The sequence below is a fragment of the Sus scrofa genome, chromosome 15 (genome assembly GCF_000003025.6).
Source record: "Sus scrofa isolate TJ Tabasco breed Duroc chromosome 15, Sscrofa11.1, whole genome shotgun sequence".
NCBI lineage: Eukaryota > Metazoa > Chordata > Mammalia > Artiodactyla > Suidae > Sus > Sus scrofa.
In genome coordinates, this window is record NC_010457.5 from 92,367,360 (window position 1) to 92,384,760 (window position 17,401).

A 17,401-nucleotide genomic window follows, 5' to 3' on the forward strand; every position below is an offset into this window, starting at 1 on the left:
GCCTAATTTTCTAGTATTTTTCCCCTGCATACAATTTTCTCCTGATTCTATATTTTTGAAAAAATACCCAACTTTTAAATGTTGAAGATATCATATTTTACTTGATGGACAAAAAATCTTATTTATAAATATACTGTATTCTTTGATATTACAGATAATGAGAATTTCATTCAATTGAAATTTTGAACGCTTACTAAAGATTAATTCAATATTTATAGAACGTTATTTTAAAACTCATACATTTAATTATGTTCTTTGTACAAGTTTTGCTAATGAGTTTATTTCATAAATTTTGACTGCAATTCTGGACAGTAGGAGTTCTCCTAGTGACTCAGCAGAAAAAATCCAACTAGGCCAGGGATTGTGGGTTCAATCCCTGGCCTCACTCAGTGGGTTAAGGATTCGGCATTGCCGTGAACTCTGGTATAGATCACAGATGTGGCTCGGATCCTGTGTTACTGTGGTACTGTGCCATAGGCTGGTGACTGTAGCTCTGATTTAACCCCTAGCCTAGGAACTTCCATATGCCATGCCATGGGTGCAACCCCAAAAAGCAAAAAAATATTAAAGAAAGAAAGAAATTCTGGACAGCTTATCAGTGGGTCATAGGATTTTTAACCTCTTTCCCATATTATTAAGTCAAAGTCAATAAAATTAAAATTAACTTTGAATTATGCACTCTTTCATATCCTGAGTTAAATAATTTGATCTTTTTGTTCAGTATTTTCCCCTTCAAATATAAATGCCGTAAATTGTAACTGGGCCAAGTCAGTTTCTAGACCTTTATAAAAAGGAGCATATCTTTCTTGTTCTCTTAGAAGTTTTTCTTGTGCTGATATAATATATTCACCAAAAAGTAATTATTTTTTAGTTAAAAACTATAAATAAAATAATTTAAATCACAAAATCAAAAACATGTAAACATACTCTAAATAATACTGACAGCAATTATTTATTTTTAAGTATCACCCTTTACTTTTGCATATAGACTGTTGACCACTCAAAGGCATATAAACATTCACAGGAATATTGGATGAAAATGCTAAAGCCACACAATGCTAAGATTATCAAAGGATTAGAGACCTGAAAACTAAAGTAAGAACAGCAACACTATTTGGAAGATGTTAAAATACCAAGTCCAGGAGTTCCCATCGTTGCTCAGTGGGTTAATGAACCCGACTAGTAACCATGAGGTTGCAGGTTCAATCCCTGGCCTTTCTCAGTGGGTTAAGGATCCAGCATTGCCGTGAGCTGTGGTGTAGGTGGGTTAAGGATCCGGCATTGCCATGAGTTGTGGTGTAGGTCGCAGACATGACTCAGATCCCCCATTGCTGTGGCTGTGGTGTAGGCCGGCAGCTATAGCTCTGATTAGACCCCTAGCCTGGGAACCTCCATATGCCACAGGTGCGGCCCTAAAAAGACAAAGAAAAAAAAATAGCAAGTCTATGGCTCTGGATTTTTACTGATCGAATACTAGATATTATGCTGCATTAGAACCAGTAAATATAGTGTTTGAAGTCTTCCCTTACCAAATATCAGGTATGTTATCTCTAATTTTTCATTATACTCACTGAAACAAAACACCATTTCAAAGATTACATGGATTTATGATGAATCTCCTATCAGAGAAAACTAAGAATTGAGTTTCCAAGTGCCTTATGTAAATGTTACTAATTAGCACACAAATAAACATTCACCTTTTTGCAATGTTGTGTTTAATCTTCTAGTCTTCTTTGGATAATCTGTAAGAAAAACAATAATGTATATCAAGTACCATAATTTATAATATAATGTCATGATTTTCAATTTAACAAACTATGATGATATATTTATTACTATTAAAATTATTCTTATACAGAATGCCAATAATTTTATTATTTTCTTTAAAGATTAAATTATTTAAATTACTGTAACCATAAAGTCATTTACATTTTAAAATAATAATGTCTCAAAAACCATGTTGAAACTTTCTAATGCATTCACAAAAAAATGCAATAATGGTGAACAAAGCTTGCTATTCAAAATATCTATGATTAAAATATTTATTAAAATAATGAGAAATATAAAATTAATTCAAACAACCTACTGTGTCTATGAAAACAGATTATTTCTATAGAGAAGTGAGAATAGGAGTTAAGGAAGCAGAATCATCTGCTTTCCTGATTTCTTCCTTGGCCTCGTTATCTCAATCCAATAACAAGTGTCATTATTATTTCCAAGTACAGAGGAGAAGTGAACCAAAAATGTATCTGTGACATATTTTTTTGGTTAAATCTCATAGAATTATTAGAACTACTCCACTCAAGAACTAAAATGCTACTTATCTTTGATGAACTGTATTTCAAGTATGGATTCTAAATTCTAATTTAAATGATAGATAATGAAATTCAAGTTGATATATAAAATTTTAATATGTCCATGTAAACATTAGAAAAACTGAGTGATATTTATTTTGTGAATAACCATTTGTTTTACAGAGAAAAGCTTTGGTCAAAGCAGTTTAGTATTGGGAGTTCCCATCATGGCTCAGCAGTTAACAAATGAGTATCCACGAAGACGTAGGTTTGATCCCTGGCCTCACTCAGTTGGTTAAAGATCTAGCATTGCTGTGGCTAGGGCATAGGCTGGTGACTGCAGCTCCAATTCGACTTGTAGCCTGGGAACTTCCATATGCCATGAGTGTGGCCCTAAAAAGACCCCCCCGCAAAAAAATTAGCTTAGTATTAGTAATACCGCCAGAGAGACAGAAAGGGAGGGAGAGAGAGGAGAGACAGAGAGAGAAAGAGAGAAAGAACGTGGATATGAGTTGGCTTACATGCCCCTTTCAGCCAGTGATCAGGCAGATTATACTTTGGAGAGTAAGGTGATAGGTGTCTTCTTTTTGAATTTTACTATGTTTTATTTTAATAGTTTTTTTAAAAGGTGTGTGTGTGTGTGTAATTCTAGTTGTATTTTAAATGTTAAGGAAATCTGATTTTTCATTGTAAATAGCTAACCCCCAATTAATTAGTGTATTGTCAAAATAAACTTACATTAAATTATTTTAATGTACAACTGATATGTTAGTTTCAATTTATGAAGGGAGGAAAAGAATGTATACATATAAACAGTATATAAGACTAGAGTGCTAAGTACTCACTTTAACTCTGTTTTACTTAGTGATGAGTGCCATAGATGGGAACATAGAGATGTTTAATTTCAATGTATATGCAATATTAAAAGAGTTCATTTCTGATTTCATCCCAAATAAGATGAGTTCACGTGGTATACCTTCAAACTAACTCAATGTGTTCTAGCACATTTTAATTTTAAGTGCATATATATTACCAATGAGTAACTTTGAGGAGTCTGAAAGTAACAAGCATAAACACCTTATTTAACTGATGCTTATGCTAATTATAGTCTGAAAAAATAAGGTTTACAGCAAATTATCTAAATTATCCTGTTTTCCTACATTTATGCAGAACATCATATTTATTTATGATGTCTTAAATAGTCATCAATATTTTAATAATTTACTTTAGTAATTCCTTAAACTTCAACACATATGAATTAACATTTTAAATATTTCATTATGAATATTAAAATTAATATCCCCAAATCAATTATCTGATACATTTTAGCAATTATAATTTTTTTACTCTATTCTTTCTTTTTATATTCCTCACTTTTCTCAATTGCGATTAAAAAAATGCATAACATAAAATCATCATAAAATACCATCTTAATCATTTTTATGTGTACAGTCTCTTTGAACCCTGCTTTCAATTGTTCTGAATATATTCCAGAAATTAAATTGCTGGATCACATAGTAATTGTGTAATTTTTTGAGGAACCATCATATTGTTATCCATAATAGCTACATCATTTTACATTCCCATCAGCAATGCATAAGGGTTCCCTTTTCTCTACATCTTTTTTTCTTTTTTGGTTAGGGGAAGGAAGGGTAAAATCTGAATGCTAACTTTTAGTATTTCTCCTTCATTGAAGTCAGCCTAGAAAATCTTCTAAGCAGGTGGGAAAATGGCTCTATGGGCAGAATATTCTTATTATAAATAAGTCTTTGCTATTCCAAACAAATAAAACATGACATAACAAATTTAAAAATAAAAAGAACAGGGAATTCCCTGGTGACTCAGTGCATTAAGAATCCAGCATTGTCACTGCTATGGCGTGGGTTGCTGCTGTGGTACAAGTTCAGTCCCTGGCCTGGGAACTTTTACATGCAGCAGGCGCAGCCAAAAATAAATAAATAAAATGGAAAATCTACGTACTCTTTAGTTCCCCGTGGAGAAAATTCTCATGTAAATACCCAGGAAAAGCCACGCGTCACAATTGGCTCAACCAGTAAATCAGTAATTAATATAAACAGCATATTTTCTACAGCTATTAAAGATGTTTGAGGAATTGATGCCCCACTATTTAATGTAGCAGGAGTTCCCATCATGGCTCAGTGGTTAACAAATTCAACTAGGAACCACGAGGTTGCAGGTTTGATCCCTGGCCTCACTCAGTGGGTAGGGATCCATCGTTGATGTGAGCTGTGTCTAGGTGAAAGAGGCAGCTCAGATCCCACATTGCTGTGGCTCTGGCTCAGGCCAGTAGCTACAGCTCCAATTAGACCCCTAGCTTGGGAACCTCCATATGCCGTGGGTGCTGCCCTGGAAAAGACAAAAAAATAAAAAAAAAATTAATGTAACACACTTAAGCTTCCTATAGAAGCTGATTGGCTAAAAAGCTAAGTGGGAATTTGATCTCTTTCATCTAATTCTTTAATTTCCACATTACATACACCTATTTTTCAAAAAAGAATACATTCACATATTTCTTCTGGCCCAATTTCCAGGACTCCAATTATAAATTTTCATAGGTTTCTTGATGTTGGGTCATGAGTTATTGGGATATATTCTTTTTTGTTCACTTCTTTAATCATTTTTTTCTCCCCTACTGTTCTTCATTTTGAACAGTTTGTATTGCTCAGTCTTTTAAGTTTACAGACCTTTTCTTCTGTAATATCTAATCTGCTTGAAGTACATCTGGTGAATTTATTTATATTTTATATTTTTTAGGTTTAGAAATTCCATTTAGTTATCTTTTATATACTCCATTTTTCTCCTTATTGTGTTCATGTTTTCTTTAAATCCTTTAGCTTATTTATAATAGCTATTTTGAAGATCTTGTTTACTAATTCTGTTGCCTCGGTCATTTCTCTGTTTGAATTGAGTAATTATTTCCTAAATATGGATCACAATTTGCTGCTTCTTTGAATATTTTAGTATTGGGAGCAAGGGAGAATTATAGATATTTTTGAATATTATACTATTGGCTGCTATATTTTATTGTCTTCCTTTAAAGAATGTTGAAGTGCTTTTTGTCAGGTTGTTAAATTACTTATGGATAATCTGGAATTTTTAAAGCTTGTTTTAAGCTTCATTATGGCAAGCCTAGAGTAGCTTCTACTCTTAATTTAGTAGTAGCAGTAGTACTAGTAGGGTAGAAGCTACTTTAGGCTTGCCATAATATAGTAAATTAAATGCAACTTTTCTTTTAGCCATGTGTGAGCTCTAGGAATTATTCCGTTTACAAATCCCTAGAATTATTTTCTCAAACTCACAGAATTTCACCAAATGCATGCAATTTTCTTATTCAGTGACAAACTCAAATGGACCCTTATCCAGAATTTTTTTTAGCATTTCCTCTATAGATACCCATTCTTTTTCATATACTGTCCCTCAAAGTCCAGGTACCTCAGTCTACAAGTCTCCAATCTCCATACCCTTTACCAGGGAGACCACTGTGCTTTGCTTGGATTTTTCTCCTTTAACTATGGTCAAGAGTACCTTCATGCAGAATGATGGGGAGATGGGAGGGCTAGCCTCATGTGTTTCCCTTCTCACAGAGATCATAATCCTACACTGCCTTTTGATCAATGTCTGTAAATAGCTGCTTCATATATTTTGTTCACTTTTCTAGCTATTTACATTAGGAGAGAAAGGTCAGTTACAGTTATCCCATTACAGCTAAAGATGGAATTTTCTCCTTAGGTGATTTTTTAAAAACTTAGTAATACTTTTTCTATATGTCAGCTATATCCTTAACAGTAGCTTACTATATAAAACACTCAAATATTCAAACAATAATATAAAATGGCTTTTGAAGAGATAATGAAAATTCATATAGTTATGGTAAGTGTAATGATGTTTGAGAATACATCATATGTAACTGGACACTCACTGAAAAACAAAATGATTATGTTTGGTTAGTTTCTAAAGAAAAAGGTAACTTTACACAGCAGTGAAATAAAAGCTTGTAGATTATAAAAGCAAAAGAGGTATGTATTTCAGGGAAAAGGCCAATTGATAAAAATAAAAAGGCTGCCACATGAAAAAGTGAGGATTAGAAAGAATGAGGCAACTAGGCCTCTAGCCAAGGTGCTGAACCCAAGTGAGCCTCTACTCAACACAAAAGGATGCTTGGCCCAGTATGGAAGACAACAGGGTATAGAACTCTGTGATGAATGGAAAATGACCAGGCAATCACAAAAAACCAAAGGTACCACAGAGAACCACTGAACTGGCTAATCTGTGTGTAGTAACATTTCTAACACATCTATGGAGAGGAAAGAGGGGTAAAGTGCTCAAAGATAAAGAAATACATTCACATCAGTTCTTTTCTGTCAGCCCTGGAGCATACAACAAAGCATCTCAGAGTCACAGGGGGAGAAAACTTTCTCTTTTTACCACATTGAGCTTTTTTCCCAAGCCAAGAACATCATGATGCCAGGGCTGTTTTGTAAAAGCTGTGTAGGAAAGCATTATCAGAGTGAGCATGCAGAGCTCCCTGCTTTGCAAGAAAAAAACCCCAAGACACTGGCATTAGAAGTTACCACCTCTGTAGCCCTGCAATTACATTCAACTGGCTCTAAGAACATGCAATGGGGAAATATGGGGTTAGAAACTGGGGAAATAAAGACAACTCAGTGTCTTCTATCTCTCAAGTAGCTCACAATTCAGAAGAATAAAACAGATAAAGATGCTCAAAATTTTGACCAGTAGTTATTTGGAATTTCATCTCAGTCTGAAGAGAGAAAGTCACATAAAACATTGTAATTTGTAATATTTGCAAAAAAAGTTTTAATATGATTATAACAGAATAAAACTGTTCAATACAGTTTAATAATAATATAATGTGATATGCTCTTAAACCTATAACTTAGTAAAAATATGAAAGGAAGATTGGGATCAGTAAAGTCAGCAGGGATGATATTTTCTTTTCCATATTAGTCCAAGGTTCAAAAGAGGATGACTTAAGTATCATATATATATTTCTCTAATTTTCTAATTAGTAGCTATTGAAAGCCTCAAAATGGTTTATCAGATTCATTATCTTGACAGAGGGCAGCTATGAGATAATTGTACGGATAAAGGAAAGTCTAAGTCATTGTGAATAACAATTTCTTTCCTGCCAACTCATAGCTGCCCAGGGAGGCTGAATTACACTTAATTTGTTGAAGATATAAAACCCGTTCTGTGAATTTAAGTGTTTTCTTCATTTTTTTATCAGGGAGAGAGTATAGAACAAGGAGATTAATATATTTAATAATGACTGGCACAAAACATGAAAAATGGTAGTTGAACATTAAATCTGAAGTAAAAAAGAATTCCTTGAAATCTTGAAAATTAAGATCGTTAAAATTGTTTTCTTTTTAACCTAAAATTATCAAATATATGATTTGATTTAATAATAACCCTAAATGCTCCTGGGTGATAAGCATCTCCAGACATCTACCTCTTGTACATTTTTCTTTGCATTCTTCCAGACTTTCAAATCGATTTTGATTTCCTTCACATCCCCCATATATAAATTCTTCACACTGTTGCGTGTTAATATTGAAAAAAAATCTCTTCATCATTGCTTTGCATGGGCCATCATCTGCTTTCATTGCACAAAATGAATGTATAGGTTTCATTGGTGGCAACTTTGCATCTACAAGATAAAAATAAAAGAATAACACATAACCTTTCATCAGCACTCTATCAATTATTAAACAACTATTAAAGGAAAATGACTATTTTTCTAGACTTTTGTCTAGAAAGCAATATTGTCTAGAAAGCAATATAGATATTGCTTAAACTTGTACATATTGATCTATCTATTGATGGAATTGAGTAGTAGCTGTAAGGTAACTGATGAGTTGACGTTACAAATAAGTAGAGACCTCTCCCTAATCCACAGTTGTATTGTGTCATTTTTTTTACACATGAAGTGATTCTTTAAAAGCAACAGATTAGGGCTCATACATGATCCCAATATTCATGAAAAAAAAGCAACAGTTGGGAGTTCCCCATCATGGCTCAGGGGAAACAAATCTGACTAGTATCCATGAGGATTCAGGTTCAATCCCTGGTCTCTCTCAGTGGGTTAAGGATCCAGCATTGCTGTAAGCTGTGATGTAGGTCACAGATGCAGCTTGGATCCTGCATTGCTGTTGCTGTGGCCAGCAGCTACAGCTCTGATTAGACCCCTAGTCAGGGAACTTCCATATGCTGCAGTTGTGGCCCTAAAAGTCAAACAAACAAAAAAGCAACAGTATGTTTATATTCATATATGTATGCATATGTCATATAATATTAAACCATTCCCTAATTATGAAAGTTTGTGTTTAATATTACAAATTATAAGTATTTTTCTTACATTATACACACAAGTATTTTTCTATAGAAATTCATAACATATATAAAATAGCATTTTAGGATACTTGTGCAAATATTTTTCATAGATAAATATCTGTACATAAATTAAAAAATAACTTATGGAAAATATGTTTTTCCCCTTATCACTGAAGTTATATTTGAATATTTGAATTCAAAAATAACTGAAAGCATTTCTAAGTAGTACATTTACGTGTACTTGTAACTACTGTTTATATTTCCTTCTTAAAGATTGAGTATTCTATAACTGATATTTTGAGTTGTAAAAAAGTTGGGAGAAGCTAGAACGCTTTGCCTCAAGGACACTAAATGGTGCATCTGACTAAGAGCACACAGTGTATCACTGAATTAGCACTTTATGTTTATCTGCTGGAGATACATTTTTGTAGGACCAACAAAAATTTGGCCTATTAAATATCTGATCTTAGAATCATATCTCAGAATTTCAGAGGTCACATAAATAATTTTGAGAAATGACCTGGGCATAAAGATATTCTGACATTTTGAATCTTTTGGCCATATACTATTACTTCAGAAATTTCCATAGTACTTCTCATACAATGATGGCACTGACTCCCAAATTAATGTTACTTTAGAACTTTGTAGGCACCAAATCATTGAAGCAGTGTTTCAGACAGGCATCTTTAATATAGATCTCTACCTGTAGAAAGCAGAAAGCTTTACCTGATACCTCAGTTACCATATACTGTATATTCAGGGAAACTCTTTATTATAAGTTAATAACTTAGATTCTTCCTCATTGATGATTCCCTTCCTTTTGACTTTCATATATTTGACATTTCCTATTATCATGCCAAAGTTTTTATTTTACATTTTCTGGATTATGAGGATAAACTACCCCCCACACAACCTGCTATTTAGTAATTGTGTCACCAGGTGGTGGCATTGCACCACAAATAGAAAGATAGGTGCCCATAATTGTAGCCCATGGTTCCAGTAGTAACGACTAATGTTTACTGAATACTGTGCTCTAGACATTTTTTAATTATATTATTTAATGACCACAATAATTTTCTGAATTAGGCATTATTATATCCATATTTATAAAATAGCACTGGAAAAATTAATAGCTCAGTTCACACCATAAACAATAGCTTTAGAATTGACCCCCACAGTTTTACAGAAGATATCTACCTTCTTAATAACTGAGTGATACTGTCACAGGACTGTGTGACTGAGATTCCTAAATTGGCATTTAGGTCAAGCACATCAATTTAATTATGCAGTTTCCACTCAATTTTTTTTCTAAACCACTAAAAACTAAAAAAAAAACAGTTTTGATAATGAAAGATGGTGATTTTACAGCAGTTTCCTAAAGAAAACACTAAGCACTAACTTTGATTAATGCATTTTATTAGTTATTATCTAATTATTCATCTTTAACATTCACATTTAAATGTATTTCTTACATGAATCCTGTATTAGAATATCCTTTTATTCAGTGCACTTGCAACCTCCCCTCTTGCACAGCATTCCTGAATTCAGGGAGTGGTCAGTGGCCCCCAGACACAGACCCAGGTCACTCCACTCAAAAGGAATCAAAATCTGCCTTGTTTTTATTTCTTAATTTGGATAAACCTTTTTAAAAGTTAAGAATCATGTGTGTCAAGCACTGTGCTGTCATGACAGATATGATAGTAAATTAAGTGGCAGTAATCACCCCACCCCCTTTCATGGAGCATGCAGACCCTAAAGACTTACTTATGTAAATATTCAAGAAGTCAGGGATGCTGTGCAAGTATGTAAAGAGGTACCTAAGCTTGTCTGAGGGGGTCAGGGGTAACTTTCCTGAGATTTAAAGAAAGTGTTGACAGTGACAAGGATCCACCTAAGGCCATAAAACTGGAAAGCACATACAGGGCAATATAAGAGGAATTTAATATGATGTAGTGAGGTAAATGTTTTATATTTAATCTTTTCATGATTAACTTACTGTATTTTATGTTTCACAGTTTGAGGATTACAGTCTCACTCTCCCTTCCCTCTGTACTGAGATGTTGAATAGAAGGTTCATGATCATATTTGGGGATATGGCATATCCTTGACAGTTAGAATCCTCATTCTCCTGGAATTTGTTCGAGAATCTAGAGCTTTAAAGTTACCTGCTATCAGGAAACTGCATGCCACTTGACTCTCTGACTCGAAGATTTCATTTCTCTAGAACAGAACGGAGGCATGTACTCTGCCTTCCCTGTGCTAGAAAAATGCATCAGATGCTTTTATGCAGTTTATATCATAACTGTTTCCATGTAGTTATTTACAGGACTTATTTATAGATTAGGATACTGGGAGTCAGAGAATCTACATAAACTTCTCTAATTTTGCAAAGCTGCTATGTAGCAAACCACACATGCAAACTTAGTTCTGTCTGATTCTAAATTTTCTAAAAGATACTTGCCTTTCTCTAAATGCTCCCTGCTAATCTTCCCTCTCCTGGTCTAAAAGAATTTTTTTTTAAAGCTTATCACTGCTATTTGTTATTACTATTTTTGTATTATCAAGAAGTTTCTTCTATTTCATCCTCCCTAGCTAGTGGGACTAATTTTAAAAAGTCTACTACTGACTTGTGAGAGAAACCTTAAAATCTTTTATGTTTTTCAATAAAATAACGCATTATTTCAATGAAATGGTATACTTCTATAAGATGATGGCATGGCTGTGGCATAATTTGATAAATGCTATCTCCAAAATTGAGTTTATTCAGATGCAGGATCATACCATTGCAAGATTAATTAAAAACAAAATAAAAGCAACTCTGGATAAGACTGCAGCAAGTCAGCTAAGTGGTCTTCAAGTCTAGCCTTATAATCAACATTTTTCCTTATCCAGCAGGTTTGGTCTGGATTTAAAACTCTGGCTTAATTATTGATGGGTTTTATTCTGGTTTCTTGGCCAACTGTGGCAGCAGCAACTACTTCAGGAACGTCCCGCTTAACTGCCATGCATTTCTCAGCCTAATTGAGGGGACTTGGACTAGGTGAATACTGGGAACACTTGAACCCTTTTTCCTCTCACTCTTCAAGATGGGATTGCTGGCGTTTTCCCTATCAGGACTTACTTTAAACTCCACATCCCTTGTCTACTCAACATCCAAAATATTAGAACTTCAGCTGTCCCTTTTAAGAAATGAGCTGAATGAAAGATTCAAGTTAATCTCATAGTGTTCAATTCTTTTTTTCATAAAACACATAATGGTTTTGACTTTATCAAATAACATTCCATCTTTAGGAAATTTTCCTAACAATGTATCTATTTCTCTCATGCATATAATAATAAGCATTTATTTTTCACTCATGAGTAGGATGTCAGTGGCTGTTCTGATCCTAGCTGGGTTTGCTTCTCATCTACCCGTCAGCTGGGGCTGATGTAGGCTGGGTCTGCCTGGGCAGGTAGACTTCAAGCTGTGGGTCTGGTTGGTGCAGATCTTTAGATCTGCTCCCAGTGCCTCATTCTTGGGTGTGGGCTGAAGTGATGCAGCATGTACCACTTGGCCGCTTTCCTATGCCAAGTTCTCAGACTGCCAAGCTTAAATGAGTCCCTTTCCTTGTATTATAGCAGCATCCTATGCATGCCTATGCATATCCTTTCATTTACTATACTATGTTGAAATAATGTCTTCACTTCAGTATGAAAATCTTTTTTATATCATAACCATACATACAAGTAGAATCTATCGCTTTTTGTTGCTCATTATTAAGAATGACTTGAGATTTCTATCGGTAATTTACAAATTTGCCACAAAATATTACTTTTGAGAAAGAAATAAATCTATAATAATGATCACTACGCAGTCTCCTCCTTGTTCTTTTGTTTTATTGTTAATACAGTTGACCCTTAAACAACATGAGTTTGAACCATATGGGTTCACTTATACTTGAATTTTTTTCAGTGGTAAATACTACAGTACGACATGATCTGTGGTTGGTTGAATCTATTCAGAACCCCAGACATAGGGGAATTAAAGATACAGAGAGCTGGCTGTAAGTTATAGGCAGATTTCTGACTTCACAAATGGTTGGGGCCCCTAACCTCTGCACTGCCAAGGGTCAACTGTATTTTACTTTTAGACACAGAACTATATGGGATTAGAACGGACTTCTGTTATCCAAATCTCTTGGTGTCTTGCTTGACTAGATACTCCCATTGGACTCATCTGGGAAGTATTTATTTGATGAGTAAGGGCAAGAAGAGAGTGGCTAAAACCTCAGATGTCTGTAGCTTCCTTTTCCTTCTCACACTTTTCCTAGCCGAGTAACATCAAGGTTCATAGAGAGTTATGTCTACATTATTTTGCTCCTTGCAATTTTCCAGAGATACTTCAATATTTAATATGTGGTTTGAAAAAAAAGAGACCTTCCTTGCTAAGGTAACAGTTTTAGACTAAGGTTTGGAAAAAAAATGTCACTTCAATAAAAACTGATTTTTCTACAGGATGGAGAAAAATATATTAAATTTTTAGATTAAAATTGAGAGCTTTGACTAGCTTAAAAAAAGGAATGCTTCTAACATTTTACCTGTAATGTTTGCATATTCTTCACCTTCCTCAGGAATAGCAGTAAGAGGTCCAAAGGCACAACTAAGCAGCAGACATACAGAAGCCCCAAAAATCTGTCCTTCCTTCATTGTTTCAATGATCTCTGAAATATAGAACCCAAATATATCTAATAAATATAGTGGTAATAGGAAATTATGTATAGACTAGTAGGAATCTTATGCATACCTCCACATGTAAATTTCTTTGACAGTTAAGGTGTATTCTCATACCTCTCTGTCCACAAATTCCGTAAGTCATATTTAAAACATACAATATTTTAGACATGTATACTTTTGGTGCATATATCTAATAATATTCAACTACACAGGTCACAATTTCAATCTTGAACTTTCAAATTAAAATGGCAATAACTGAGAGACATGGGTAAATGCTGATCAACATGTCTAAGTATGTATTAAGATCCATTTTCATATGCACTTCTTGTGTGCCATATCTTTCTCATAGCTATTCTTTTTTGAGTCAGAAGTAATTATATTGTCATTTTTCTTCCATTTTTTCTATTATTTAATGCAATTTTCAAATTCTGATATCTCTTTCCACCTCCCCCTTGTGTTTAAAAAAGAACCAGGAGTTCCCTCGTGGCGCAGTGGTTAACGAATCCGACTAGGAACCATGAGGTTGCGGGTTTGGTCCCTGGCCTTGCTCAGTGGGTTAAGGATCGGGCGTTGCCGTGAGCTGTGGTGTAGGTTGCAGACGCGGCTCGGATCCCGCGTTGCTGTGGTTCTGGCGTAGGCCAGCGGCTACAGCTCCGATTCGACCCCTAGCCTGGGAACCTCCATATGCCGCGGGAGCAGCCCAAAGAAATAGCAAAAAAGACAAAAAAAAAAAAATATATTAAAAAAGAAACACATTTCCAAATTTTCATGCAGGTTTCCTTTAAAATATATTTCTGTTTTTATAACCAATTTTCTAATCAGGTTTTCTATGAGATTGCAAACAGAACAGTTGAAAAAAAGAAATGTCTAAACTTATAGACAGCCCTTTACTCCAGTTCTTCCGCCTCTACTTAGGGAGTTATATGATTCAAAGGAGTTTCGCAGGAAAGTGACTTTAAGTGATAAATCAACACATTTATACCCTATGGAAAACAGATTTCGCAAGAGAGTGAGACTTCTTGTTTCAAAATTATTTAAAGATCCCTAGCAAAAAGGAATGGAAAAGCACCTGTAATTTTTTTTTTCTTTAAGGCTATTTATCTTTTGAATTCAAAAGCGGAAGGAAATGTGTGATGTTCACACAGCACAGGAAGAGAAAAAGAAGGGAATGCATGCACATGGTTCAGCCGCTGATGCTATCAGAATCAGGAAGGAGAGGGCAATCTTACCAGGAAACATTCACAAATGCTGGAACAGATATTTCATCAAAAATAATTTAGAGAATACTATCTTTAAATCTATGCTGGATCGAGGTGCAATATATATCATTAAAGTGTATCCTTATAATAAATAATAAAGTAAAACATGGAATTTTGCTTTAAACTTTATTCAAATCAGTGGTGAACAGTATAACCTATTTTCTTACAACACTTTGGAAATGTTAACATATTTTGGAATTTTAGTAGTTGTTATATACCTTCTAGATCATATCATAAATTATATGAATCCACAAGTATATATGTATTTAAATATAAGCTTACATTTACATATATACTGTGGTTAGATTAAAGATTGAACAGACACTTTTCAAAAGAGTATATATAAGCCAATAAGCATGTTAAAAGATGCTCAACATCATTATTTATCAAGAAAATACAAATTAGCACTATTGTGAGATACTACAACTAAAGTTAATAAAAAATAACAATACAAAATGTTAGGGAAGGGTTCCCACCATGGTGCAGTGGGTTAAGGGTCCTACTGTAGCGGTTCAGGTTGCTGCAAGAGGTGCAGGTTCATTTCCCAGCCTGGGAATTTCCATATGCCATGGGTGCAGCCATAAAATTAAAATTAAAAAATGTTAGTGAGAATGTGGACCTCCAACATTGTTGGTGGGAATATACTATTGTCCTGAATGTTTATTTTCCTTCACATCCTTATGTAGAATTCCAACTCCCAAAGATGATTGTATTAGGAAGCAGGGCCTTTCAGAGGTGATCAGGTCATGAGGGAGGGAATAGTGTTCTTAGAAAAAGAGATTCCACAGAGGTCTCTTGTCCCTTCCATCATGTAAGGACATAGTGAGAAGGCACCAGCTATGAACCAGGAAGAGGGCCTTCACTCTTGCTAAATTCCTTTAATTTCTAATCTGTCATCAGAAGTTATTTAAGCAAGAATATATTATATAAATGTGTCACATTTTGTTAGTGACTAGTTGTGCCAAAGAATATTAGACACTAAGGGAGATTTAAAAATCTAGAGAACAACTTGACCCTTAAGGAATTTTTTTTTTTTTTTTTTTTGTCTTTTTGCTTTCTCTAGGGCCGCTCCCACGACATATAGAGATTCCCAGGCTAGGGGTCGAATCAGAACTGTAGCCACTGGCCTACACCAGAGCCACAGCAATGAGGGATCTGAGCTGCATCTGCAACCTACACCACAGCTCACAGAAATGCCGGATCGTTAACCCACTGAGCAAGGCCAGGGATCGAACCCTCAACCTCATGGTTCCTAGTTGGATTCGTTAACCACTGTGCCATGACAGGAATTCCAAGGAATTTATGCTCAACCCACTGAGTTAAATAAAAATGAAATGTTAGGTGCCAAGATGAATTGTGAGAATATTTTTGCATGTATCAGGCACATAGTTGTGGACAATAAACATATGTTAAATTATTTACCTTGAATTTAAAAAGTATTTGTACATTGGGGCAATAAACTAAAAATTCTAAGCTCTCCTATGTCAGCAACCTAAGCAGCCTTCAAAAATAAATTTGTTTCTAACCCTGATTCATAAAAGGCATGACTTGGGCTAGATTGTCCTTAAATACATTCGGTTCTAAAAATTTATGCATTTGAACTAACACATTTTACTCCCTTTGCAGAATAACTTATAATTACATTGTATAACTTACATTTTATATTCACTTTAATGGTAATTTGCACCATCAATTTTATCCTTTTAGGTCAAGGTATGTTCTTAGAACACTAATTCAGCAAGATGTTACTAATTGTTACATTAAAATGTGTTCATAGGTTAATATACATTTATATCTGAGTTAAAAAATTTATATAGTTTTCTCGATAATAGGACTTTTAAAGAATCCTTAATATGGTAATGTGCAATAGTATCTTCCATGGGGATGCGGTAATTGCATTTCCAAATTTATATGTCAAGAAACTGTTTTCCCATAAATTTTTAGAAAACATCTTGAGAAATAATGTTATAGATAAGGAAAAGACAGTAGATTTTTCTGAGCCAGAAGAATGTTAAAAAGCATAATGTGCTTTGAGCTTTAATAAAATCCAGCATGTGCAGAAAGATGTGGATAGGGCAAACATCAGTAGAGTAACTGGAATTATAATTATTTATCAGACTGAAATTATGAACAGGGGATTATCAGTGGAAATACAGAAAAAGAAGTAGTAGATATATTTGAGTTAGTATTCATAAAACTGAGTCACCGAGTAGATATAGGATGTGAAGGACAGAAGATTTACATATACCTGAGTGAATTGCTGCACTCACCATACAATTTGGTAAATTAATGTAAGTATTGATTGGTTTGCATATTAGGGATAAATTCAGTCAGGAGAGATTACATTTGAGGTTATATTTTCTAAATGAACAGTATGGGGCAGTTAAAGACACAAGGCAGGAGCTGGGAAATCTTTTGCTGTGTCATCATCATCATCATCATGTAAGATCTTTTCAGCAAGGAAACGATGTCCAATAAGTCATTCCCAGCTCCCCCTTCAACTTTATTTCCTGTCAGTCTTTTCTGTAATTACTTGGCTTTATGGGACACTGCCTACTAATATCCTGGTTCTACTGAAACTGTTGATTCTTGAAGAAACACTACTCAATCCAGGCTTAGTACTTTAAAATTCTTTCTTCCTATTGGGGAATACTCTTCTACAAGATCCTGGAATGACAGACTCCCTTCTTATAGTCAGGACACCTGTCAAATATCCTCGCCTCCAAAAGATCTTATTTGAGTGCCATATATCAAGGTAAC

General features: G+C 34.4%; 1 protein-coding gene and 1 long non-coding RNA gene across 7 annotated transcripts in view; one reads left to right on the forward strand and one right to left on the reverse strand.

The window, feature by feature from the left end:
* LOC106506297 overlaps window positions 1-17,401 on the forward strand; it is a 470,369-nt gene that overhangs the window by 22,879 nt on the left and 430,089 nt on the right. The gene's annotated exons all lie outside the window — the stretch shown is intronic.
* Window positions 1-17,401, reverse strand: part of TFPI (tissue factor pathway inhibitor) — a 64,880-nt gene that overhangs the window by 22,277 nt on the left and 25,202 nt on the right. For 5 of the 6 annotated variants that reach the window (XM_013984329.2, XM_013984326.2, XM_013984328.2 and 2 more), the window contains 3 exons: window positions 13,247-13,369; window positions 7,789-7,986; window positions 1,698-1,742 (listed from right to left, as the gene is read on the reverse strand). In XM_013984329.2, coding sequence (XP_013839783.1) covers window positions 1,698-1,742; window positions 7,789-7,986; window positions 13,247-13,355 — 352 coding nt within the window. In that variant the 5' untranslated portion in view covers window positions 13,356-13,369. 6 annotated transcript variants of the gene reach the window in all.